The sequence below is a fragment of the Poromitra crassiceps genome (genome assembly GCF_964638095.1).
Source record: "Poromitra crassiceps genome assembly, chromosome: 22".
Taxonomy (NCBI): Eukaryota; Metazoa; Chordata; class Actinopteri; order Beryciformes; family Melamphaidae; genus Poromitra; species Poromitra crassiceps.
Window position 1 is genome coordinate 3,476,291 of NC_139647.1, and position 27,500 is coordinate 3,503,790.

Consider the following 27,500-nt stretch of genomic DNA (forward strand, 5'->3'; position numbering starts at 1 on the left):
CTCCCCGTGAAGCAGTCACCTCGTTTAATCTCTCATGGTTATGGTCACCTCTGCATTCTTTCCTCTTCATCCTCTTCATCATCACGCAATCCCTCCCAATCTCAGCTCCACGTTCTCCTTTCTCATCAGATTTTGGTCTGACCCTGTACTTCTCCCCTCTCTTCATCACCACCAGGTTCTCCTCCAGCTGTGTCGGCAGCCAGTCAGTGTTGAGAAGATGTTGGAGACTCAGGAGCTGCAGTGCCTGATCATTGGCCTCACGTCACTGTGGGACCAGACCAGTGCCCCCTGGAGGCACCAGGCCTCCCTCGTCCTCAGGGCCATTTCCGCTGCACAGACACACAACACTGTCCCCAGCCTGCTAGGTGAAGTACCTCAGAAGAAACACTTAGAATAAGTAGCATTTCCATTCATAGTCCTTGGGTGGTCAAGTGTTTGGTATTGCCTGGGTGTAATGTACTATATTGAATAGAGTCTATTCCACCAGTTCCACCAATACAGATTCTTTTTTGCTCAAACAGGTTGGATAGAGGAAGACTAGGTCGCGTTAGGGAGTGCTACAGTATTTGTGCAGACAGAATCTTTTTTAGGATTTTGAAATTGAAATGGTCACATCTTACAAATACTTAGGTATTTTAATTGATGAGAACTTGTCTTTTAAACCTCATGTTGTTAAACTTGTTTCTAAGCTGAAGCTTAAATTAGGAGTGGGCTATACAGAGGTCAAAAACACTTTTTTGGTCAATTGTATTAGGTCTCAGTTTTTTTTTATTCCATTCGACCTATCTCAACATGAAATTACAAAAATTTTGGCCTGGGGTCCAAGAAAAAAGTGTGCAGGGCACAAATCCAAGATAACCACCGTTTTCCCTGAAAAATCAAATTTTTAGCCATAACTTTGTCATTTCTGGGTCTTTTTACTTGGTTTTGGTGTCTAACCCTATGTTTTGGGGGTCAAGCAATCTATTTATGCATCTAGAAGTAGTTACAAACCATCAGATGTTGAGTTAATACCTTCTTTGACCAAATTTACCTCCTTTTTCACCTTACCATATTTCACTATTATGTTGAATTTCAGGGGCATTGCTTAAAACATAACAGTTTTCTCCTAGATAATAAGTCCCAGGCTCTTCAAACTGCAACAGGCACAATCTGCTGCCCGATAGTATCCTGATGTCATCAGTGTCATGTGGTCGCTGCCAAATTTAATCTCTGGTACCAACGCGCATCAGGTGATCCACACGGAAGGTTCCGTCCCCATTATCATCAAGGTAAAACCCAATATACCCTCATTGGCTCCTCCTCCTCACAATGAAATACCACCGCTTCCTCAGCTTGGTAATCATCCCCGAGGAGCACAATTAGGATCTCGATCATCTGTTTCTCTGATAACTCTCTGGTATTGGATCTCTTGCCTCAAGTAAGTCTTGAGCTCAGGTGACTTCTTAAGGACAAGTTCCTTCACTTCAGTGAGTAGTGACAGATGTAACAGGCCCTCCATGTTCTTTGGAGGGCACGGTGGGGGCACGGTGGCTCAGTGGTAGAGCTGTCGCCTCACAGTCAGAAGGTCCTGAGTTCGATTCTCACCTGGGACACTGTGGGCGCTGTGGTTGTGTTCCCCCCCCATATCTTCAGTGCCTACTGCCCAGGTGGGGTATCTCGTCGTAAGGGCCTTTCTGGTTGTGCGGAGTTTGCATGTTCTCCCCGTGCTCCCCCAGGGGGTTCCTCCGTATATAACCCCCCCACTAAAAACATGCAGAAGATCAGATCGTCATCGTCATCCGACCAGTGACGACAACATCCGAAGTTGGTCCCCGGGCGCTGTACGAGAAAGCGACCACTGCTCCTGGCCTGCCCCCCGGAGGAAAGGACATGCCTGGATGGGTTAAATGCAGAGGACACTTTTCACCGGCCACCGTCAGCATGAGTGTGTTGTGGCCGCATGCATGTGTTGTGGTGTTCGTGTGACAATAAAAGACGGGGCTTGTCCCGTTACGAGAGAGAGAGTACGAGAGAGTTTTTTTTTGCACTTCACAAGTTTTCAACAAAATCATTGGCCCTCACTTTCTTTTGCAGATTCTCTCTCAACCTCGGTTTCTTCTTCTCTTTCTGTTTGTTACTCCATGTCACCTCCATTGCATCTAGGTGTTTAAGGACAGCTGTGGTTGACCGCTCAACTTCACTGCCATGTCTATCTGTTAGCATAAAGGTCATCTTTGATCCCCTTCGCCTTGAACATCCTATTTGAGTGTTGGGCTGTTGGGAAGCAAGATATCCACACTTGGCCAAGTACCTCTCTGCATTCAGGTTGTTTGTGGGCAGGTTTTTCCGTTGGTCTGCAGTCAGTGCAGAGGAGTTGCTCATGCAGCATCAGGATCAACATCCTAATACTCATGTTTGCACTGCAATTCTGCTCCTTTCGCGGCCTGGACACACATCTCTCCAAGAAGAAGGTGATCACTTTGTGGAGCATTGTCTTCCATTTTTACATGTGTCCACTCTACATGATAACTAAGGCTCTCAGCTGTCAGCAAGGTCACTGCAAATCCTGGCTTGCTGTCTCGACGCAGTTGAGGAAGGCATTGTCACCCTGTATGTAAAATTAGCAAGTGCTTTAAATCCTGCTATTATGAAGTCATTCTCAAGGTAAATGTTGCATGCTCGACCAAGAAGATTATTTAGCAGTGTCTCAAGTAGCTGTTTGATGTAGGGAATGCAATCATAGACTGCACCTGCCTGGTATCCAAGTCTAGTAAAGCATCTCTCTTTGTAGAGGCTAAATGACTTGTGTACCCCAGCTTCCTCTAGAATCAAGTCAAACTGTTCTTTTAGGGATGTTGTCTTCCCATCTCCCTCATGTGATTACAGTAATGTTGACTTATGACAGCGGATGGCTATTTCACAATCAAATTCACCATACAGTATTTTGTGGTGAAATAACAGTTAAATGTTGTGAGATGTTGGTAATAATTAGCAGTGTAGGGTTGCTATTAATATTATTATAGTATGTCAAATTCAATCTGTTGTCTAGCTGTTTTTATTTTTTATAATTTACCAATAAATATTAGGTCTACGGGCATGGTTCAAAATTGAGGTAAAGAAGGGTCAATTTGATCAAAAATATGTATTAACTCAACATCTGATGGTTTGTGACTACTTCTAGATGCATAAATAGATTGCTTGACCCCCAAAACATAGGGTTAGACACCACAACCAAGTAAAAAGACCCAAAAATGACAAAGTTATGGCTAAAAATGCGATTTTTCAGGGAAAACGGTGGTCATCCTGGATTTGTGCCCTGCACACTTTTTTCTTGGACCTGAAGCCGAAAATTTTGTCATTTCATGTTGAGATAGGGCAAATGGAATACAAAAAAACTGAGACCTAAGCAAAACAAAAAATGACCCATTTATAGCCCACTCCTACTTAAATTAGGTTTATTTTTTAGAAATAAATCGTGTTTCTCATCTCAAGTCAGGAAACACTTGATCACGACAACTTTTCTACCCTTGTTGGATTATGGAGATGTGCTTTTCATGAATGCTCCTGACCAGTACTTAAAGAAACTGGACACGGTGTACCACTGTGCTCTGCGCTTTACGACTAACTGCAGCTATCGTGTACATCATTGCACTTTGTATGCTGTTGCAAATTGTCCATCTCTATCTGTCCGTAGACTCTCTCACTGGCTGACTTTGATCTATAAATCTATTCTTGGGCTTCTTCCTGCATATCTGTGTTTACACATGTGTAGAAACCTCAGCCATTATGGCCTGCGCTCTCAGGACATCATTCAGATGCAGGTCCCTAGAGTCAGAACTGAACTGGGTAAAAAGGCTTTTACATTTTCTGCCCCCTCTACCTGGAATGATGTGCAGAAGGACTTATCTGATCTTATAACTCTGCGGGAATTCAGGTCAATTTTAAGAGACAGAGAAATGAGTTCTCTTGGCTCTTGTGATTGCCCTGTGGTGTAACCTATTGTTTCCTGAGTGTGTGACTGACTGTATTTTATCTGTTTATTTTGTTTGTGTGTATTGATGTAACTGTCTTTATGCTGCCGTTTTGGCCAGGTCGCTCTTGGAAAAGAGGTTTTAATCTCAATGAGTTTTTACCTGGTTAAATAAAGGATATTGATTGATTGATAGATTACTCCAATAATGAGTTGATTCTGCCGGGGCATGTGACCACACATCCCAGCAGAGACACACAAGTCCTGTCACATGATCCCTCACTCAGCACAAATAATCACTCAAATGTCAAATGTACAAACTTCAAAGCAAGTTACAGCCAATATAGAAAAACTGCAAACAGGAAGTTTGATGGTTTTCAGATATAACACCCACATGTCCCAGGAGGGACAAAATCCACTTCCTTGAGTGACTTGAATAAATAAATAAATAAATAAAGAAAGGTTATTGATCAGATTAAGTGTCCATCAAAGTGACAGAGAGTTAATATGAGAAAGGAAAGGGCATGAGTTTTTACTCTCTGTGTATCTCTGAATCATTATGAAGACATTAAACCTCCCCTTGCCCCTCGTGCTCCTTAGGTAAAAACTGTGTGCGTATCTGCATCCAGAACCTCTTGCGGATCAGCGCTGATGTCCCGGGCCCGGTGCTGGCTGAGGTGGCTGTGGCCGTGTTCAGCTTCATTAGAGACACCTACGCCCTTGACCCGGCCCTCTTCACCCAGTTTGACTCCAATAACGGCTACACAGCCCTCGAGAGCATCCTGAAACGGTGAGATACAGATCCACAACTCCAGAAAGAAACCAGAGACTAGGATTATACCTATAGAATAAATAAATAAGAGAGAGAGAGGACGTTTTAGGATCAGGATTGTAAATTCATGTAAATTCTATTTAATGCCTATTTAACTCAGACTGTACATTTCATGTAAATTCAATGTAAATTCATATTCAATGTCCACTGAACACTCCTCCACTCATGTACATATTGTATATATTTACTCGATTTGATTGCACTTTCAACGTTGTGATTGTCTTTAGTTACAGTAAATTCCTACTTCTTATCTCTGTATATTGATGTGACCGCTACGCTGCATTCAGACACTAAGACAAATTCCTCGTATGTAACTTGCAGACTGTGGCAATAAAAGTGATTCTGATTGTGGGTTTCATGGTTCACTTCAGAGGGCACATTGTTTCATTAGCAGTTAAACCTGTCTGCGTGTAGAGACATCACTACAAAGAGTTCTTTATCTCTCCCTGCGCCTCTGTTCAACCTCTCCTTCTGTTGCCCCGCCTCCCTCTCTGATCATCATCATCCCGTCATCAGCTGTGAGCACGGCGTGCGGTCGGACGGCGTGCCGGCGGACGGCGTGCCGGCGGACGGCGTCCAGCCTGTGGAGGAGCTGCTGGCTCTCGTGGCGTCTCTCACCCTGTGCGGCAAAGCTGAGCTGAAGGTGGCGCTGTGTGTCAGCAACCCCCAACCTGCAGGCTTCAGGTTTGACCCCCCACTCACCAGAGGTAGGTCAGGTCAACCCCTCCGTAACGCCCCGCCCACACTGTCCCACCCCCACCCAACATGCCCCGCCCACACTGTCCCAACCTCGCCTACACTGTCCCACCCCCACCCAACATGCCCCGCCCACACTGTCCCACCCTCGCCCACACTGTCGCACCCCCACCCAAACACGCCCCGCCCACACTGTCCCACCCCCACCCAACACACCTCTCTCCCAAATCCCCCTCGCCCCCCCTCCCCTCCCCTCCCCTCCCCTCCCCACCCCACCCTGCTCAACAGCCCTCAGGTTAGCAGGAAGCTGAGGTGATTATATGTCTGCGATGATGAAGTGGACGCTTCCCCTCTAACTCTGTTAGGACGCCCCACATCCATTCACCACTGGCCTACAGCATCCAGCCATCTATCATAGACACACACACACACACACACACACACACACACACACACACACACACATGCACACACACACACACACACACACACACAGCTCCATCTAACACTCATAAAGAGAGTGTCCATAACACACACGCACACGCACACACACACACACACACACACACACATACACACACGCAAGCACACACAGCACCATCTAACACTCATAAATAGTGTCCATAACACACACGCACACACATACACACACGCACACACAGTCACGCACGCACGCATGCAGGAACACACACACACACACACGCACACGCACTCGCACACACAGCGCCATCTAACACTCATAAATAGTGTCCATTACACACACACACACACACACACACACACACACACACACACACACACACACACACACACACACACACGCATGCAAACACACGCATAATACAGCACCCATCTATCACATGGAGGAGTAGATCTCTTGCCAACAGAGGGACCAGGGATTGTTTTGGGCTGATCTTATTTGGTTCTGATGTGATTTTGATTAAGTGTGAAAATGAATCCTATTACTAACCACTTATATATTTATTTACCACAACCGCCAGTGTGTTTTGGCTTCCAAATCTAAGACCTTCTCTGAAGATTTTGACAATGCAGCAACCAAACTCTATCAAGGCAGATGAGCCTCCCTTTCTCTTGCCTTCATACATGTTGGGTTGTTTGTTTTCCATCTGTCTATGTATGTATAAATGTATGTATAACTCAATTGACGGGTGGAATTCAGTGTGTGCTGTATGTAAAAAGGTTGTTTGTAATTGAATGGGTTTTCCTTCCTCCATGAAATTGACTGTCTGACCTTGGCAGCACAAAATCTGATGAATAGATCTTTCAAATCAAAACACCTTTAGGCTAAATTGACCTCGGGCATGAAAGTACTCCCCACCATATAAGATAAACAAAGACAAACCATATTCTATTCAATATGACTTGTTGTAAATGGCTGGTGACCCCCTTTGAGAGTGGCAGTCTGTGTTCACAGCAGCCATTTTGTGTCTAAAAGGCAGGGTAAACAGAGGTGCAACGAAAACATAATGAGGGTTTCCAACTTCCAGTCCATGTAGGTGTTCCAGTGCCGGGGGCCCTCGTTAATGTTTTGGTTGCACGTGTGCTCTCCCTGCCTTTTAGGCACAACGTGGCTGCTGCGAAAAAGGCCCATTGTACTTGTTCCGATTCCCCCTGATCAGAGCAACCTAGTAAGAGAGTGGTGCCAGCCGGAGGTCCAAAATGCGTAACTCATTAGCCAATGAACAGCCAGGAAGGAGGCTCGCGCTAAGTTTGAATGCATAAAATAAAGCTGATAATATACAATTTGATTCTTTACGTCAGACCCTTTCAAAGTACTGTACATCACAAACTCGACCAGCGCTGCTTAATCCAGAAGTTTACTTCCGGGAACTTTCGTGAGGTAAAAAAACGTGTCCATTGGAGTGAATGGAGATGTCGCAACTCTTGTATCATATGGCTCTGCCCCTGATGTCCGGGCCGTTGCTCCACCCCCTTTGCCGATCTGGGGAGAGCCGTAGTAGACTACTCGTAGCACATGCTTCCCCCGACACATGTGCTTCTTCTTTTCACCTGACAGTGAGGAGCTTCACCGGCAGGACGTAGCGCATGGGAGGATCACACTATGTCCTCACCTCCTATCTGACCGTTATGTCTCCAGGTTTGGCAGTGAAGAACCTGCCCGCCTTCCACCTGCTGCAGAGCTGCTTCCTGCGCTCAGAGGACACGCTGCTGTGTTGCCAGATCCTGCGAACCCTGCGGACGATCTGGGAGTGGGACCAAGCCAACTTCTTCCTCTTGGAGTGGACCGTCCAGTCCATGGCCCAGCTGGCTGCCTGCATGTGGCGTAAGCCGGCGCCGGTCCACAAACTCTTCTTCTCAATGCTGGAGATGGTATGACTTCCATTATTAAAAGTCCCATCACGTACCTCTTCTTGTCTACAAGCCTGAAGCAGTGGTTTTTACACGGGCTTATTATTAAACACTGGGTTTTCTACAGGTGGTATTCCAGTTGAACTACATCCCCCACGAGACCTTGCGGGTAGTGCAGGGTGTGCTAAAGCAGAGCTGGGCTGGGACACTCGCTGGAGGGGTGGCGAAGGTAGAGTTCGCGGTGGCGACTCTCAGGTGTTTCCACAGGTGAGCAGTATTCAAAAATGGATTACTACCAATCAAAAAATAAACTGTTCCTTTTGTTATTATCATCCCTTCTAAATACCAGATTGAAGTTAAATGTATACTTCTGTGATCCTTTGTAGTCAGAATGAGTAAGTACTGTAGTGCTGTAGCAGAACCGCTAGTAGAGTTTGTATGTGTTGTTGTTTTGGGGGGTGGGCTCACTGAGACCCTTCTCCTCTGTAGGATGACTGTGCGGAGCAGCCTGCTGGCGGAGGTGCTGAGTGACGGGGGTCTGCTGGAGCTGCTGCTGACGGAGCTTCGCAGGAGAGCCAAGATCCTCAGGAAGGCCGGAGTGGTCTCTGCCCCCCAAATAAGTATGATGACACCACATTAGTTTTCCTCCATCCCGGTTGTAATCATAACGGCGCGTAACACAATGTGATTGGTTGTGAGGCATTTGGCTGAGTGCCAGTATCTCCCTGCAATTAACTCACGTCCAATCACACTTCATTACTTCCAGTTTCAAAATGTGTTACTAAAATGATATTGATGTACAGTGTGTATGACCTTTGCCCTTGTGCCTGGAAGTGCAGCTTAGCAGTGCCAAGTCTCAAGTAAAACTCCCTCTCATGTCACTTATTCACTCTATGATCTGGATTTATTAATCTTAAGGTTTAATTTGCACCCGAAGTTTTTAATTGACTAATTAATTACCCCGTGTGCTTTAGGTCCCCAGGAGCAGTCGGGTGTGGAGGACAGTGAGAGGCTCCTCACTGCCTGTATGCTCAGAGTAGTGTCTGCCCTTACCCTGCGCTCCATCAGAAACACAGGTATACAATACTGTCTGCTATACTGTACATGTCGCATTTACCTAGAAGTTTGTTTTATCTTTGGATTTGGATTTTAGTATATTTACTAAACAATTGGCGTTGACTAAATATTAAAAATTCTGTGTGTTTGCACACACAAGGTATCTTATACCATGATATATCAACAAAGCAGTCCTGTCAGTCTCAACTGTAGTGAAATCAGTCTATCCTTAAGTGTGTGTGTGTGTGTGTGTGTGTGTGTCTGTATCTGTATCTGTGTGTGTGTCTCTCTGTGTGTGTGTCTCTGTGTGTGTGTGTGTGTCTGTGTGTGTGTGTGTGTGTGTGTGTGTGTGTGTGTGTGTGTGTGTGTGTGTGTGTCCCAGTTTCAGTGCGGGACCTTGGTATGGTTCCCTACATCAAGATCTTCCTAGATGTTGAGCAGTATCGAGGTCCCACGCTGAGCATTCTGGAGCAGCTGGCGGAGATCAACCCTGAGACGTTCATGAGCACGGCCATAGGAGCCCTCTGCTCCTCCACACAGCACGAGCTGGGCCTGAAGACCGACCTGCTGCAGGTACCCACACACACATGCACACACACACACACACACACACACACACACACACACACACACACACACACACACACACACACACACAAACACACACACAAACACACACAGCAGCACACGCACACACACACACACACACACACACACACACACACACACACACACACACACACACAAACACACACAGCAGCACACGCACACACACACACATCCGCAAGCACCTCTCTCGGCTGAATTGTAAACGTAGTTTCCACTCTGCATCCAATCATAACAAATTGTAATGCACTTAAAACGTAATAAGCCAGTGAATTTATTTGCACAGCGTGTGGGACCTTGATCAGATTATTGACAAACGCAGATTGATTTGCTAATACAGGTTTTAGCTGTTAACTCGCGGGCCGATTCGATTAGGCCGGCAGCCTTGTGCCGTGGCACGCCGGAGATTACCACCTCAGATCAGATCAGTGAATGGGACAGAGATCTGATTAAGGCCTAACCGAGTTACACACCTACTGGATGTGTCCATTTTTATAGATGGCGGTGAGAAGAGCACTGACTTGCAGACCATTGTGTGTGTGTGTATTCACCGTGTGCGAGTGTGCGACGTGCGTGTGTGTGTGTGTCTGTGTGTGTGTGCACTTGTGTTTGTTTGTGTGCACGTGTGTGTGTGTGCTTGTGTGTGTGTGTGCTTTGTGCTAACCAGGTTAAAGCAGGTGGCAATCAGATTGGCTGCGACCTGGGTTGGCATGTGTTGAGAGCCATTGTGATTACTCGAGTTTCGGTTAATCACATTTCCCCCTGCGTGCTGCCTCGCACATTACCTGCCTGATGGATTAGCTCGCTCAATTGAATAATGCTAATGCTATTTTGTTCACCTCTCAAAACTAGTTATCCCAAATGATTTATGATATATCTATAATATAGATGTGTTTCGTCTATTTTTCATTACATCGTCTTAATTGACTGGGAAGATCCTTTTTAAAAGGTGTAAGTTTGGGCTCAGCTTATAGCATAATTTCAAAATACATTATCTGAGGTAATTTCTAAAGTATGACAGGCAGAATCTGTTTTGCCACCTACATAATTAGGCTTCATATTATTTTGATGATGTCACATGTTCACTATCCTCCTCCTATGTGGATATGTTGTGCCCTGTACACCTCTCCTCTCGTCCTCTGTCTGTCTCAGTCTGTGTTGACACCTCTCCTCTCGTCCTCTGTCTGTCTCAGTCTGTGCTGACACTTCTCCTCTCGTCCTCTGTCTGTCTCAGTCTGTGCTGACACCTCTCCTCTCATCCTCTGTCTGTCTCAGTCTGTGCTGACACCTCTCCTCTCATCCTCTGTCTGTCTCAGTCTGTGCTGACACCTCTCCTCTCGTCCTCTGTCTGTCTCAGTCTGTGCTGACACCTCTCCTCTCATCCTCTGTCTGTCTCAGTCTGTGCTGACACCTCTCCTCTCGTCCTCTGTCTGTCTCAGTCTGTGCTGACACCTCTCCTCTCGTCCTCTGTCTGTCTCAGTCTGTGCTGACACCTCTCCTCTCATCCTCTGTCTGTCTCAGTCTGTGCTGACACCTCTCCTCTCGTCCTCTGTCTGTCTCAGTCTGTGCTGACACCTCTCCTCCTCATCCTCTGTCTGTCTCAGTCTGTGTTGACACCTCTCCTCTCCTCCTCTGTCTGTCTCAGTCTGTGTTGACACCTCTCCTCTCGTCCTCTGTCTGTCTCAGTCTGTGCTGACACCTCTCCTCTCGTCCTCTGTCTGTCTCAGTCTGTGCTGACACCTCTCCTCTCGTCCTCTGTCTGTCTCAGTCTGTGTTGACACCTCTCCTCTCATCCTCTGTCTGTCTCAGTCTGTGCTGAAGGTGCTGGAGAGCCCTAACAGCTGGGACGCCTTCAGGCGAGTGGGGGGCTTCACCGGACTGCTGTCCCTGGTGGTGGACATGGAAGGAGCTCTGTCTGACCCTCCCCAGCAGGGGGCGGTGGTGTGGGGGTCTCTGGGGCAGCAGGCGGCGTTGGACCTCCTCCTCCTCACCCTCCACATCCTGTCCTTGGCCGTGCACCTTCACCCGGTCAACGCGCACCACTTCCAAAACGGGGGCTTTTACGAAAGGCTGGCAGAGGCTCTGCTCCAACTGGGCTGCTTCCAGACAGAGGGCTCGGAGCCGGGGAGCTGCGGTGGCTATGAAGGCTACTGTCCCAAGATGGCAGAGGACAACCAGCCCCACGGAAGGAGCTTCGCCCAGTTTGTTGAGTTAGCAGAATCTCCCGCAGTGCCCCTTCCTCCCTCCACCGCCCTCCTCCAGGATGGGCCCAATCTGCCTCTCACTCTGCGGACGTGCGTACGGCTGCTTTCCTACCTGGAGCAGTTCGCCACAGGGACGTACTCTGCCCAGCAGTTGAACTTAGGGCCTGAGGTTGAGCCTGCTGGAGAGAAAGAGACACTACACGGAGCAGCAGGGCTGGAAGGAGCGTGTTCAGAGGCACAGGCCATGGAGGACACACAGGGGAGATCCAGGAGGAACACGGCTTTCAGCATCTCCACGGTCTGCTCAGAGGCCCAAACCAGGTGGAGCTCTCTGTCCATATGAGGGTGGTGGAGGACAACTCCACATTTCTAGCCATAGCCATAGTCGGATGAATTTGCAAACTATTTCTAAATTTAACTGATGAGTGGGATCCATGTCTGTTTAAAAACTAACCCTTATTATTACCCTTATAACATGTTCTTCCCCACCCCCCTTTTTTTGGGGGGGTCTTTTTTTTAAACTTGACTCAGGTTCACATGTGATCATACTATTCTTCACCCAGGAGCCATCCGAGTCATCATGATTCTCCTTCCATCAGTGTTTACTCCAGAAGACCCACAGGTATCTGTCTAAACGTTCCTACAGTGACATACTGTTTAACTCACCATGTGGCTTCTGCGTGAGTAGGGCTGGGCGATATGAACCAGAAATCATATCTCAGTATTTTTAGGCTGAATGCGATACGGATACACAATATATATATATTTAGTCATTTTCTACAAAGAGGGCTAAAAGTTCAGTTGTAAGTCAAAGCCATGTGATATGGGCGATATGGACAAAATCAAATATCACAATAATTTTGACCAACTACAGTACCTCGATATCAATATTGTAGGGATGACTATTACCGTAAATTCCGGACTATAAGCCGCACCGGTGTATAAGCCGCACCTGCAAAGTTGACTGTTTTTTACATATATAAGCCGCACCGGACTATAAGCCGCGGGTGTTTTAATGGTATTTTTTTTTTTTTTTTTTGTGTTTTAATGTTTAATTACCATATGTAAGGGTTCATGCACAGAGGGGATTGTCGGGAAAGAGATGGCTGTTTGAGGAAGCTCCCATTTATTAACATTTCAACAAAACAACATAACACAACACCACCTGTGTTTCTTTTTTACAGTGCACACAGTGTCATACAGTGTCATACAGTGTGGTGAAAAGAGGGCAAGAGAGGAAATTAAAACAGAAGTGGATTTATAGTTAGAAAGAGTGCTAAAGAAGAGAGAATTCAGTTTTTTTTTTTTTTTTTCCCCTGAAAAAATCCATAGATAAGCCGCACCGTTATATAAGCCGCAGGGGCCAAAAAAGGCCAAAAAACGGGAATTATAGTCCGGAATTTACGGTAGTGTTTTCACAAAATATTGACACAATGAGAGTTTTGATAAATAATCATCAGTAATGTGGATATAATGACTACGTGGGTAAAGCCAAATAAGAGAAGACTTACTGTATGCCATATCACCATAATACGATCTCAAAACTCTAAGACGATATCTAGTCTCATATCGTAATATCGGTATAATATGGATATATTGCCCAGCCCTATGTGTGAGACAAGTTTGGAGTTGCATGGTTCTGCCTCAGCTCCTCTCCCTCTCTCCCAGCTCTCTATGGAGGTTCAGTCCTCATTGGTGCACCACATCCAGGCCATGGTCAAATCTGAGCGAAACCGCCAGATCATGTGCGAGGGGGGATTGGTCTCCACTCTGCTGAGCCGCTGTAGGAGCATGCTACTGGTACCAAGCCACCCGTTACACCTACCTGTTACAAGGATCCTGGAGAAGCTCTCCTCCCAGGCCATCACACGCTCAGACTTAAGGTCGGTCAGACACTCTCAAAAGCAACAAGCTTGAGTTTAGGTTCAGACACAAATCATTTTGTCGAAAAATGCAGAGAGATGAACAACCACAAGCTTTCTGATTTTCCACTTTTTAAAGAATATGGCTTGAAATGATATGAACACATTCTGTGTGTTTGTGCACACAAGATATCTCATACCATGAGTTTGGTGCTATCTGGTTTTCCTCAGGAGGTTCCTGTGTTTAGGAGACCCTCTCATGTGCTTAGCTGACAAAATGTCACCCCCTGCACTAGAAGGTCAGCAACCTCGCACTACTCCTGTCTCAGATGGTAGATATTTGTTTTATTACATAATGATAATTGTTCCTTTATGTTCCATAGCTTTTCTCTGTCTGTTGTTTCCTAGATTAGAGATTTACATTGGTTTTTTTATGCCTCCGCCGGCGATAGCCGTGGCCGGAGGCATTACGTTTATGGGTTGTCCGTACCTCTGTCCGATGCTCGTTAACACGTATCTCAGGAACGCCTTGTCTCAAACGTCCACTTGGACTCAAGGATGAACTGATTAGATTTTGGTGGTCAAAGGTCAAAGTTCAAGGTCACTGTGACCTCACGACGGCCGATTCATTCATGGTCGTTAACGCAATATCTCAGGAAAGCCTTGGGGTGGTGATTTCTTAAAATTACCTCAAACATCCAATTGGACTCAAGATTTTGGTGGTCAAAGGTCAAAGTTCAAGGTCACTGTGGCTGCTTGTCCGTCCGCTCCATCAAGGAAGGGGAGAGAGTCAGGGCTCCAGGGGTGGGTAGGGGGAGTGGCTAGTGGGAAGGCCTGTGGTGAGGGAAGGGGGTGGGCCTAGCGATAGAACGGTCGTAGAGAGTCGGGGGTTCGAGGGGTTGGTAGGGGGAGTGGCTGGGGGGGATCTTTGTGGTTTAGGGGTACGACCATTTTCTATGTTGAAAACGATCAGCCGTGTCGTTGAGGTGCCCCCAAACATTGCCTAAAGTACCATAAGGATGAACGTCCACACCAAAGGTATTTGTGCTTGTATGAGTCCGGACAGACATGGAGGTAGACTGCTGACTTGTTGGCGGAGGCATACACCACCGTGAGGCTGGTTATTTCTAGTTGTCTGTGATCTTCAAACTCCACATGGTGTCTTCAGTCAGGCACTGGATGCCGTTCCTCTTGTGTCCCTCAGAACACAGCACATCCCAGCAGCACACAGCAGGCAGCTCATCAGTAAAGACGCTGAAGCGGCCCTTCAGCCTGTTGACTGAATCCTCTGTGGGCTCTCCGCTCCCCCTCCACCAGATCATCAGCCTGGTGTCCATGACCTCGCCACGCAGCTTCAGACCCCACCGCCTCTCCACCTCACCTGCCTTCGTGGAGTTTGACATGAGTGAGAGTGGATATGGGTGAGGCCACTCTGCTCAGTGGGGTCATACAACAGTATCAGTTATTAAGACCAGCCTTAGATGGTTAGATGGAAGTTTAATGATCCCTTGTGGAGGAATTGGGTCATTGCAGCAGCAAATGATAAGCTCCAGCAAAGAAAATTACAAATAGGGTATAGAACAAATGCCTCGGATTAATCGTTATAGAAGTGACATTTGCAACACTAAAGCGATATTAACTCAAATATATAATTAAAGAATATATGACCACAGAACTAATTATAGCATGTATGTGTTGTGGAAAATATATAATGGATATATATATAATATAATGTATGTCGTGGCGAAATAATAGGACACACTCTGGGACTGCATTGAAGATGGATCTGATTGATTAATAATACACACAGTCATTTTATACTGAACTTCACACGCATAGCCCAAGTTGACACAATGAGAGGAAAGCACACCACCTAGCTAACCGTCCCTCAGGAAACTCCTCTGCAGCCTGTGTTCATCTGATATCCAGTTTCTTGGCACGAGTTGTTTTCTCTCTCAATACCAGTGCAAGTCAACTATATATTTCTGCATACATGTTAACATGAAATTTACCATCATATGTAGAGTGTGCAAAATATGCAGTATAACATACTAAGACAAAGAAAAACGAATGGAAAATTTGACAAATATGTATGCTATAAAAATATGGTGTATGAAATTATGAGAATTATATGAAAATGAAAACACAGAATGTTTGTCAAATGTGCATCGCTAGCTCTCTTTCATGGCAGATTGTACACACAAACAAAAAAGTATTTGAGTGACTCTTCTAAACGGTCACTTCTTGGCATCATGTCTCTCCAGCTGTCTGTTCCTGCCCTCTCTGGCCACGGTGAAGGGAGTGAATGCTGATTCCATCCCAACAGGTGGAATAGGTGGAGGTAAGAGAGGAATTTGAATGCATGAAATATTCACGTATTTGTAAATAAATGTAACTCTTTTCTCAATCACCGCTCTTGTCTCATTTTCAGACTGTCGTGGCTTCCCCCCCACTGCGGGTCTTTCATATTCCTGCTGGTTCCAGATCAACAGGTTCAGTTCAGCCTGTGACTCTCACCCCATCAGACTGCTGTCTGTGGTCCGCCACATGTCCCGGGCTGAGCAGCAGTACATGTGTCTGTCTGTCTCCTTCTCAGCCTCCGACGGCTGTCTGGTCATCTCCACAGAGGAGGAGCCGTTCACATTCCTGGGTAAAGAGTCTGGCAATATTTGCCCTGGGTGAACTTTACATCTGGGCTTTTCAAAGTCTGGGACTGTGGGCCTCCCCCCAGACAAAGCTGGGAAAAAGGCCCCGCCCCCCCGCCCTCACTAAACAATTGAGCCAAGATACCCTGATATTGCTGTTTGACTATTACCTCAGTGCAAAAAGTAGACAGGGACACGCACATCCAAACTGGGCCACACAGGGCCAGGGTGCTGGATCAAAAAGATTAACTTACAGTGAAAAAGAACGATCCGCACACCAAAAGAGCTCCCGTTGTTTTTTTTTATTTGCAAACCAGCGTGACGTTTCGGGCCACACCGGCCCTTCCTCAGACGCTTTCTACCTCAGACCAGAGCCATATATATAGAAGAGTCGCGACATCTCCATTCACTCCAATGGACCAGTTTTTTACTCTCAAGAGTTCCAGGAAGTAAGGTCCTGGATTAAGCAGCACTGTCGAGTTGCAGCAAAATGGACAGTTTGTGTTGTACTTTGAAAGTTTTCTTCTTCTTTTTTTATCAACTTGTACATTATCAGCTTTATTTTAGCATTCAAAAGTAGCGCGAGACCCCTTCCTGGCTGTTCATTGGCTAATGAGTCACGCATTTTGGTCCTCCACTGACGCCACTCTCTCTAGAGGACACTACCTCAGACTACACCAAATACATAGAAAAGTGTCTGTGCTTGAAATTAATTAGTTTCTACCTCTGGGAAGGTGTGGAAAACAGTCAAATTCCCATAAACTATGACGGCAAACTATGACGGTATCTCCTAACTATCTTTAACCAAATCACACATATTTAGGCTATTCTATGTGATCTCCTTTTGATAACGAATGTAATAAGTAAAGTCATATTTTTTCACTTCCATTCACTGAGCCTCCCCTGAAACTGCTTGGAGCACACCTGGGGAGGCCCGCCTCCCACTTTGAAAACCTCTGCTTTACATAATATACATTTATCAATTGCCATCAAGGAATTCGAGCATTTTAGGTTACACAAACTCTGTTGGGCTGTCCAAGATCAAACATAACATAATGGCTACTCCTTATCATTTGTGTTTGAATTTGCACTGTACTGCCCAAGAGTTGTGTTCTCAGTTTTCACTGAACAGATCATCTGTCTGACTCACTCTCTCCTCGCCTGTTTACCAGACATGATGGAGCCAGAGGTGTGCACGCCCAGTGCTCTGCCCACCTCCCTGAGGTTCCGCTGCTCCAGCATGCTGGTCCCGGGTCAGTGGCACCACGTGACTCTGGTCATGGCCAAGGACATGAAGAAGAGCTGCCGGGTCTCGGCCTACTTCAACGCCAAGGCAGTGGGGACGGGAAAGGTAGAAGATGACTGTGGGGCTGATGATTAGACTGTTCCTTGTAGGGATCTTAATGATTAATCGATTATCAATTAATGGATCGTTAAGAATTTGATCGATCAAACATATATTAATTAATTAATCGACAATGCAGGCCATGTGCTATGTTTTTCCTTTTATGCTGAAAATGTTTAACACCACAAGGGCACAATTTACAGCCAAGCAAGCAGGCAAAAAGTCCAGTGTGGGAGAATTACACCCAAAAAGACAACAGTATTCATTGTAAACATTGTAATACAATGTTGAAATACAGCACGAGTTTGCTTGGTTAATTAACTAGGTGAGTAGGCCTACAGACAGACAGACAGACAGTATTTTCTAGCTTCTATGTCAAAAGCTGTTTTTACATAATAATTATCAATTAATTGATCGTTAACATCTTATTTTCTGTCAGATGCGGTATATTCAGCCATTCCCGGGTCAGTATGTGTCCATGGATCCCACGGCTGTGATCGATGTGTGCGCGCTGATCGGAACGCCGTCTCTGTGGAAGGAGCACGCGGCTCTGGTGTGGAGAGTGGGTCCTACCTACCTGTTTGAGGAGGTTTTGAGCCCTGAAGCTGTGGCGGCCATCTACACACAAGGCACCGCCTACCTGGGCAACTTCCTGGCTCTGCGCCACATGAGTGAGTCAGTGATCTGAACCAGAGCTGGGTCATAAGAGGAATGTGATATTCACTTATGTTGTGTTTTCACAACTTCTTATCTGTGTTCATAGTATATAGCGGTGAATAGGAATCACTCTTATTAATTAATTCATGACGTAAAGTGACGTTTATGGTGTCTGGAAAAAAGATCTGTGGTCCTACATTAGTACACGGCAGAACCACAATCAAGTTATTTTTACTTGGTTATTTTATTTATTTGTTTTGTGTTATTTTCATGTCCTGCCACAATGGTACATGATGTTGGACATTATGTTCTCATGTTGGTGTCTGTCTGTCTGTCTGTGTTTAGAGACATTCTTCCTCAAAGACGATACCCACTTAATTCTCACAGCACACTTACCGACTATAGAGTAGGTGATCTGATTAGATTTTGGAGCACCTTGCTGCGTAAATTTGCATATTAATGAGATGTCCTTAAACTATTAGAACTCAAGAGATGAAGTTCATGTTAAAACCCGTCCATGTGTTATGGCAAATGCTGACATAAAAGTATTTGCCTAATTAATGACCTCATTAGCATAACTGCTTATGTTTATGATATCACAGTAAATTATAGCAGGACTCAAAGTGCCTGTTGTTTAGCCTTTTTCCTCTTAAGTTACCGTTTAGTAAGGCAGCTCCACTGAACCTACCTCTAACCTCTAACCTCCTTGTTTGTGTCCAGGCCATAAAGCAGAAGCTGAGCCTCTCCCCGTCAGGCTGGTTCCTGAGGAGAGGATCTCGTTTGGCATCAACCCAGCCATCGCCACGCTAACGACTGTCTCGCAGATCAGAGACGATTACAATGAGGTGGACTGCAGACTGATCGCTAAAGAGGTTAGCTGGATCTGAGGTTGAGTCTGTGTGTTTGTGGTTTCCAAACACTCTGCTAATCAGTAGGTTTAATTACAGATGGGGATAACATCTCGGGACCAGTCCACCCCCGTGTTCCTCGCTCGAAACATCAGCCAGGACCTCAGTGGTACAGGTCGCACCATAGGAGCGGCCCTGGTTGGACACTTTGGTAAACACGGTAGTCTAGCGTTTGTTGTTTCAATGTTTTTGTGTGTGTTATTTCCTGTAGATAGGAGGCACATTTGGTACGCTGACGGACTCTCTCCTTCTAGGTGTGCGTACCTTTACCCCCAGCAGTGCCGCTAATGGCTTCCTGTACGTGGGCGGGCCTACAGTGGTTCTCAGCCTGGTTGCCATGGCGCCAGATGATGGTTCTCTGTACGCGGCTGTGAAGGTCCTTCTGTCCGTGCTGGAGACCAGCTCCGCCATGCAGCAGGAAATGACCCGCATCAACGGATACAAGGTCTGTCAGCATCAGATTACTGAAATCACCAGAGTGGAGATACTACAGTACATACATTGAACATAATATCAAGCTTGTCTCAGGTCTCATGTCACTCCCCTCTTCTGGTCCCTTCACTGGCTTCCTATCTCAGCATGCATCAAATTCACTGGTACTTAACTACAGGGCAGTCCAGCAGACTGCTCCTCCTTATCTGCAATCTATGGTCAGGTTCCAAGCCTTGCCTCGTTCCCTCCGCTCCTCCACCCATGCAGACCACTTTGCCCTCCATCGCTATGTGGGCTCAAAAGTTGCTCATTCTGGTCGCGACGTTTCTCGTCCCTGGTGCCATAATGGTGGAACGAGCTCCGCCCCTTCTGTCATGACGGCCCAATCACTGCCCATCTTTTGCAGAGATGATACTTATTCTTTCTTAAAACAACTTTCAACAAATGCTACTTTATTTCTTTAAAAAGTATTAGCTGATGTAGACTGTGTTGCACAGTTGATTTCACTACTGTTGACAAAATGTAATATTGTAATGTAATGTGCTCTTATTCATAAATGTCTCTGCTTGTAGCTGCTAGCGTTCCTGCTGAAGACTAAGAGCAATCTGGTCAGCAACAGAACATTCCAGTTGGTTCTGTATCTGTGCAGCTCAGTGGAGCTGAGCTCTGGATCTGTTTGTCTACACCATACACCTGCCTTCCAGGCCCTGCTCTGTGACCTGGAGGTATGCATCCTCGGACAACAGTTCTGTGGACTCAAGAAACATACATTTTTTCATATTTATCCATTATTGATTGTGAATGTTGTACTGTTTTTTTAGAAGCTTATGGTTAATATTTCTTAGCTTTCTCTCATTATGACACACTTTGTTTTCAGGTGTGGCAGAACACATCAGATAATCTGGACCTGTCAGTTCTGAATCACTTTGCTGAAATCCTGAACTCCTGCAGGTAGTTTGGAGCCGAGCCATCAGTACAAAATCAAGTGGTCTGAATATCTACAGTGTATCCTGATGTGACCAGAGACCACATCATATGTGACACAGTCTAGTGAAAGAGCTAACAAGTAGGCAATGAGAAATCATACAAAAGTTAAGATCGCTCATCCCCCCCCTCCATATTATGCCATTTTAGATGTTGAAGAATGCACTCGATACAACACAAATATTTTCAGATTTCAATCTATGACATATCATTTGAAAGTTTACAATCTGCACTTTTATAATCTGTAAAAAAAAACTGAAAAATGACCTTGGTCTACTTGTTACCCAAAACACCAGTCCCTGTCACATTATGTTGTCACTTTAATCTATGACATTGACCTCACACATCGACAGTATATAATAATGGACGAAGCCTACCGTTGTGTTTTGGACTCTCGTTTTGAAGCCTAGTGTAGCCTGTGGCCATCTTGGGGTCCTTGCACAGCTCACGTGAGACGGCACGAGACTAGGGGTTTCCCAGAGACACATGCTATTGGTCCGTGATCGGCAAGCTGCATGATCACTGGACGGCGACCCGTCAATCACCCCAAAACAGTCTTTTCTCTCGTCTATTTTACTCTAAACAGGTGATATACATATATTAAAAAAATCACCCCCTGTACAGTTTTTATGAAAGGTGAAGTTTGCTATATACGTAGGCACAAACCGTGTTTTGGACCAGGCTATAAACATGTTTAATCCTGTTACAAAGTTGGGCATTTTAACATGGATGGGGGTGACTGGGAACGACTCCCTTTTGGGTCCAGCCTCAAGTGGCCATTCAAGGAACTACAGCTTTCAGTATGGCTTTCCTCTTCCAAAGCCCAAGCTAGCCCACTGACCTCACATGGCTCACGGGATTTTCTGAGGAGGGAACAAGTGAGGCTCTTGTTCAGGTGTGACAGCAGACCGTATCGGCTGTTCTGTCAACATCTGCAGCACCCTGTCATCAATATCACGTACAGCAGAGCGTCAGGGGAACGTACAACACAATCACTCATAGAGGCTGAAGAGAAGAGCGTGACTGAATGACTGCTTGGATTGCTGAATTAGATTCCCTGTCTGTGGGAACAGAATGTGATTGATATTAAACGCTCTCTCTGTTTCTCTCCACATCCTCAGTAGTGACAGTAGTAATGCGGAGGTCATGCACGGGGTCGGCCTGCTCTCCACGCTGCTCTTCCAGCTGTGTGACCCCGCCGTGACCTATCGGAAGGTCAAGGTCATTTCCTGCATCGTCACACGGCTCCTGAAAGGTCACTTCAACCCTGCAGACATAAGCAGGTACAGAAACGGGATACAGCAGCTACACCAAGATGTTCTAATGTGTTCTGTTATTTATGGTTTCTGATGACGTTATTGGAATAGCCACATTATATACCTACAATGTATGTCTCTATGTTTGGTCAGACTTGGACTCTTCCTGGTCTACACACTCCCTCCTCTTAGTGGTGTGAGTGAAGTCCATGGGGTATCTGGCAGCGGTCTTCCTGATGATACAGCAGGTACATGGACACACTCTGTGGTAAAAAAAACCCACGCCAACTTGACTGATGTGTGGGGAAAGTCACTTTTTTTTTTTTTATTGATTTATTGGGTGAATGTCAACAATACAGGGAAATCACAGACAATCACCGAGGATAAAAACACAATAAAGCCATTGGCTTATTTCCATTGCGGTCCTCTAAAGACATTAGTCTTTTCACACTGCATGCTCTTAGCCGCGGGATATCTTAGCCCGAGGTTATCTTAGCCCTGGGCTAACAATAGGGCTAAGATAGCCCCGGGCTAACTTAGTCCCTTTTAACACACACATTTGATAACCCAGGTTAACCCTAGCCCAGGGCTATGCGATTCACACTCAGTTCTACTAGCCCAGGGTTAGTAGAGACTAAGAGCTCCCTTAAGGCCCTATTACACTCTATGTTAAAGACGGAGATGGACAGAGCCTTCTGTCTGTACTCTGCGTTCATTTCGTACGTTTTCTGTCCGTCATCTGAAAGCTTATGGATACGCATGAAACTGAGCAAAACCACACACACACACTCATGCATTTGACTCTCTACTGCCCACTGGTGAATGTATTGCTTAACATGATACCAACAGAGACGCATGGAAGTATGTGGGCAGTGACAATAATAATGTTTGAAACGGACGCATCTATTTACGTATGAAAATAGAGTATAAATGAGCCATTAGCCCCAGGCTTTTTTTTTTTTTTTTTTTTTAACCAGGAAGTCACATTGAGGTTAAAAACCTCTTTTACAAGAGAGACCTGGCCAAGACAGGGTAAAATGGCAGCTTAAAACAAGTTCCGTTAACAAAACAAAGCAAGAACAACAATAAAGCAGACAGACAAGTAGTAATAAAACACAATGTAAAAACAACAATAAAGCAAACAGCCGGTAAACATAGTTACCAAGCGTAAAACAGAGATATCAATACAGTAAATCGACAGTGAATAAACATTGACAAAACAATAAGACAAAGCTGTACGGCACGCTTTACCGGTAACCATGTCCTTTATTCTAAGTTTAAATGAGTTTAAAGAAATAATAGACTCCAGTTTAAAAGAGGTCTGAAGGTCGTTCCAAGAGACTCACTTAGCCAAGTGTAGTGGGAAAAGCCCAACACAAGTCATCATCGGTAACTCCCTGTCTTCTCTGTTGTGTAGCTCAGAGCTCTGCTCCAGCCAGCCCCATCTGGATCCGGAACCAGCTGTTGCTCTCTCTGTGTGAAATCCTCACTTCAGACAGGCCTCTAATCAAAGAGTGAGTAGTCGGTAAACCCCTCACACAGCCATGGATTCCTTGGCACCAGAACTGGACTCGAAAACATATTTCTCCTGGTATTTTCTATGCCATAATGCTGAGGCAGAGTTAATGGTCTTGTTCCCCCACCAGCCAGCAGAAAGCCTTGTTCCAGGCGTTGGGCAGTGATTGGTTCCTGCTGTTACTGCAGCCTCACCTGCACCCGTCCACCTTGAAGCTGGGTCTGATCCTGCTCACACACCTGCTGTCCCGTCGCAGCCAGCAGAGCAGCTTCAGGGACGGCCTGACACCAGGCACACTCATCGAGGGCATGGAGGAACCCTTTGTTGTGATGGGTACAAACAGAACCTTGGAGAACTATTCACAGTCCTTTAAAGGGGACCTATTATGCACATTTTCAGGTGTATATTTTATTATTATTTTATTCTGGGACTCCACTAGAATAGCTTTGCATGATTCCCAATTCAAAAATCGCATTAATTATCTTGTACTCTCCCTTTATGCAGCCGCTCAGTTCAGTCTCTGTCTGAAACGGATACATTTTTGCTCCTGTCTCTTTAGCTGACAAACGTTATCTCAAAAGCTACATTGCATCGCTTATATTCTGACATTGTGAGTGAGAGTAGAAGTAGCTGAAGGGTTTGATGTATAATATAAATTATGTATGTAGTGTTAGAGCAATGACCATATAAGGTAATCAGGGCCCACCTAGAGCCGTGCCCTCTCAAATCTTGTAACCTCTCGTTCAGAGCAATCTGAAGCTCGCCATTTTTGCTAATGGGGATTACTTTCACATAAGTTTACCTCATTATTTGACATTTTGGCCACATATAATATGAACATCCAACATTGTAACATATATATATGACACAAAATATGGAAAAGCATAATAGTTCCCCTTTAAGTCTGTTATCATACTGCCAGCATACTATTTGCTCAGCTTTTCATCCTACAATAACTTTTGTCGTTTTCCTTTTTCTTTTCTCTTTTTACCTCGTCACCAGACAACCTCCGGGCCCATGCTTGGTCTCATGAGTGCCAGAGCACCACATGTCCAGGCTTTGATGTCCTGCAAGGCCTGCTGGTCAGCCAGGCTCACCTGGCTCAGGTGTACGGAGCGCTGGCTGCTCTCCTGCTGGGGAAGACAGTCGGCCATACTGCTACTGAGGGCCAGGTGAGGGATGGGGTGGAGGTGGATGAAACTTTACCCTGACAGTTTATAAATGATATGAGCCATCTTTGTCTTCCTCATCGTTATCACCGTCGCCATGATGTGTCGTCTGCAGGTGCATTTGGATGACATCCTGCAGTCGTTGATTGACAGCCAAGCAGACGCTCCCGCTCATCCGCTCTGTCTCGAGGCTGCAGCCATACTGCTGGAACTAGTCAAAGTCATCATCACTCAAGTAAGAGTATTATGGGGTGTCCCGGTGGCTCACCTGGTAGAACGCGTACCACTAAGGCTCAGTCCTCGGGTTCGAATCCGACCCGTGGTCCTTTGCAGCATTTGGATTTGGATTTGGATTTATTTGACAATTTACAAAAAGATATGCATACATCTTTGCCCAGCAAGAATACATACAATTAAAAAATCATCGAGGTTAAAAACACAATAAAGCCAAAAGGCTTATTTCCATTGTGGACCTCTTCATGTCATCCCCCTTCTCTCTCCCCACCCTTCCTGTCTGCCCACTGTCCTATCCGATAAAGGCAAAAATGGCAACAACAAAAATGATAAAGAAGTAAGAATATTATTATTATTAGTAGTATCATTATTATTATTATTACACAACTCTTGTATGGCGAAAGAATAATAGAATGTAAAATCATTTTTTTACGTTTATTTTTAAGCTGGGCAGCGGCTTCTATACGTGACACGTGTGTCTGTTTGTAGCACGAGCGAGGTGTCCGTTTGTAGCACGAGAGGATAGACCAATCAGGAGTAGCCTATATGGAGAGTTGGGTGGGCGGGTGTGATTTACTCCGAGGGGGTCAGGGGGGGGCGACCGGTAGCCTGGATGAACCCAGCCTTCAACGTGACGTCACAGACTATGCCTGTAACGTAAGTCTTCATGACTGATAGTACATGGAGGTCACGTGGAGGCTGGGTTTACCCAGGCTAGGCGACCGGCACACCCTAGTTACCTGTAGGCCTATGTCTGCTCCTAAACCTGCACCGCTTACTTGAACACCTGGTTGTGATTTTTTTTCTCTCGTTGTAACAGCCTGTCCCTTCTGCCAAGAGAGCGTCAGACAATGGTGCACCATGGGAGTTGCAGTTCCCAGGGAGTGTGATGCAGTTCCTGTGTCTGCTCCACAGCGTGCGGCCCAGAGACCCGCTGTGGGTGTCCCCAGAGTTCCTCCATGCGCTGGCTGGCGTGGTGTACCCCCTGGACACTGCAGAGGTTTGTGCCTCGCTCTTGGTGCACCTTCATGAAATCCCCTCCAGTCCTCAATTCACTGTTTGTCAGTGTTGGGGGTAACTCATTACAAAAGTAACATATTACATGGAATATATTACTTTTAGCAGTAACTCAGTAATATAACTTATTACTTATAGGATTTCGGTAATATTATACCAGTTACTTTGTCAAGTAACTCAAGTTACAAATTGAGTTTCATTTTTTTTTAATCAAAGCACACATTTAAAAAAGATACAATCATTTCCTAATCAAACTGTGTGTTTTTATGCAAATAACCACTACAGATGACAATAACAAAGGAAAACAATGACATTTAGAATTTTGGATTGTTTACACTGACTTCAAGGCAGTTGAAATATTTTTGCGGGATGGTTCCGGGGCAGCGATGTCATTCTGTTGCTGCTGTTACTCTACACAGACAGTCATCTTGTAAAGTAACTTATTACTTTCAAATGAAAGTAACTAGTAATATGTAGTATATTACATTTTGAAAGTAACTTGCCCAACACTGCTGTTTGTCCACTTGTTTCAGGAAGGGGTTGAACCTGGCATCATGGGCGAGGGTGAGGGTGAGCTGGCACCCGGGAGTCACCCAACCAGGAAGCCAGTGTGTGACTTCATCCGTATTCTGCTGATGGACAGTCTCCTTAATGTTCCTGCCAACAGCAACACACACCCTCTGATGCTGCTGCTGGAGGTGAGTGAATACAATGTGTGGGGGGGCACACACACACACACACACACACACACACACACACACACACACACACACACACTCACGCACGCACGCACACACACACACACACACACACACACACACACACACACACTCACGCACGCACGCACGCACGCGCACACACACACACACACACACACACACACACACACACACACACACACACACACACATTAATACATAATAGTACATTCACACGGGGAAATCTTCTTCACTGTAATACTGCAGTATTCTCTCTTCTCCAGAAGGTGCCACTGTTTGCTCATTTACTGGATTAGGCAGAGAGCCAAGGTAGTCTTATAGAATGAGTCGCCACTAGGAGAGAGACACCATAGGCCGTGACCTATCTCTCTGGAGAGGTGGAAACACAGACACACGCACGCACACACACACACACACACACACACACACACACACACACACACACACACACACACACACAGTACACACACACGTGTTACATTTTCAGTAGACACAGTAGAAGGTAGAGTCAGTCAGTATCCTATCAGGATCCATTTAGGGACCATGCTGGAAATAAGTGTTCACACTTTTACATGTTTATCCCTTGGATTTTGTTGTCTTTTATATCCATAATAAAATCAATCAATCAATCAATCAATCAATCAATCAATTTAGTATCCAATCTATTTATTGTTTGTTGGTTACAAAATAGTGTCAGGTCATATTTTCTAACTAAGAAATAGACGTTATAGTTCTGCCCAGATGGAGCGTCGGTGGAGCAGAGGCAGCGTTTCCAGACTGAGCTGCTGGAGTTTCTCATGGACATCATCCACATGCTCAGCCACCAGGAAGCAAACCACACGCATCTCCACTCACAAGGTACAGTTACCTCGCACGCTTAGCTCACAACTCACACCAGGAAGCAAACCACACACATCTCCACTCACAAGGTACAGTTACCTCGCACGCTTAGCTCACAACTCACACCAGGAAGAAAAAAGCACACACATCTCCACTCACAAGGTACAGTTACCTCGCACGCTTAGCTCACAACTCACACCAGGAAGAAAAGCACACGTATCTCCACTCACAAGGTACAG

General features: G+C 45.7%; 1 protein-coding gene across 1 annotated transcript in view; it reads left to right on the plus strand.

The window, feature by feature from the left end:
- wdfy4 (WDFY family member 4) overlaps positions 1-27,500 on the plus strand; it is a gene marked incomplete at its 5' end in the record, with an annotated part of 74,004 nt that overhangs the window by 9,610 nt on the left and 36,894 nt on the right. The window contains 31 exons of the mRNA XM_083658246.1: positions 176-365; positions 4,553-4,742; positions 5,301-5,491; positions 7,600-7,832; positions 7,939-8,078; positions 8,301-8,431; positions 8,786-8,887; positions 9,250-9,440; positions 11,283-11,998; positions 12,209-12,299; positions 13,346-13,560; positions 13,771-13,838; positions 14,744-14,960; positions 15,804-15,880; positions 15,971-16,189; positions 17,357-17,535; positions 17,969-18,200; positions 18,907-19,058; positions 19,134-19,245; positions 19,349-19,539; positions 20,099-20,251; positions 20,404-20,477; positions 21,635-21,793; positions 21,920-22,014; positions 23,184-23,280; positions 23,413-23,615; positions 24,285-24,454; positions 24,567-24,686; positions 25,506-25,685; positions 26,236-26,400; positions 27,153-27,279. Coding sequence (XP_083514372.1) covers positions 176-365; positions 4,553-4,742; positions 5,301-5,491; positions 7,600-7,832; positions 7,939-8,078; positions 8,301-8,431; positions 8,786-8,887; positions 9,250-9,440; positions 11,283-11,998; positions 12,209-12,299; positions 13,346-13,560; positions 13,771-13,838; positions 14,744-14,960; positions 15,804-15,880; positions 15,971-16,189; positions 17,357-17,535; positions 17,969-18,200; positions 18,907-19,058; positions 19,134-19,245; positions 19,349-19,539; positions 20,099-20,251; positions 20,404-20,477; positions 21,635-21,793; positions 21,920-22,014; positions 23,184-23,280; positions 23,413-23,615; positions 24,285-24,454; positions 24,567-24,686; positions 25,506-25,685; positions 26,236-26,400; positions 27,153-27,279 — 5,380 coding nt within the window. The remainder of the gene's footprint in view (positions 1-175; positions 366-4,552; positions 4,743-5,300; positions 5,492-7,599; positions 7,833-7,938; positions 8,079-8,300; positions 8,432-8,785; positions 8,888-9,249; positions 9,441-11,282; positions 11,999-12,208; positions 12,300-13,345; positions 13,561-13,770; positions 13,839-14,743; positions 14,961-15,803; positions 15,881-15,970; positions 16,190-17,356; positions 17,536-17,968; positions 18,201-18,906; positions 19,059-19,133; positions 19,246-19,348; positions 19,540-20,098; positions 20,252-20,403; positions 20,478-21,634; positions 21,794-21,919; positions 22,015-23,183; positions 23,281-23,412; positions 23,616-24,284; positions 24,455-24,566; positions 24,687-25,505; positions 25,686-26,235; positions 26,401-27,152; positions 27,280-27,500) is intronic.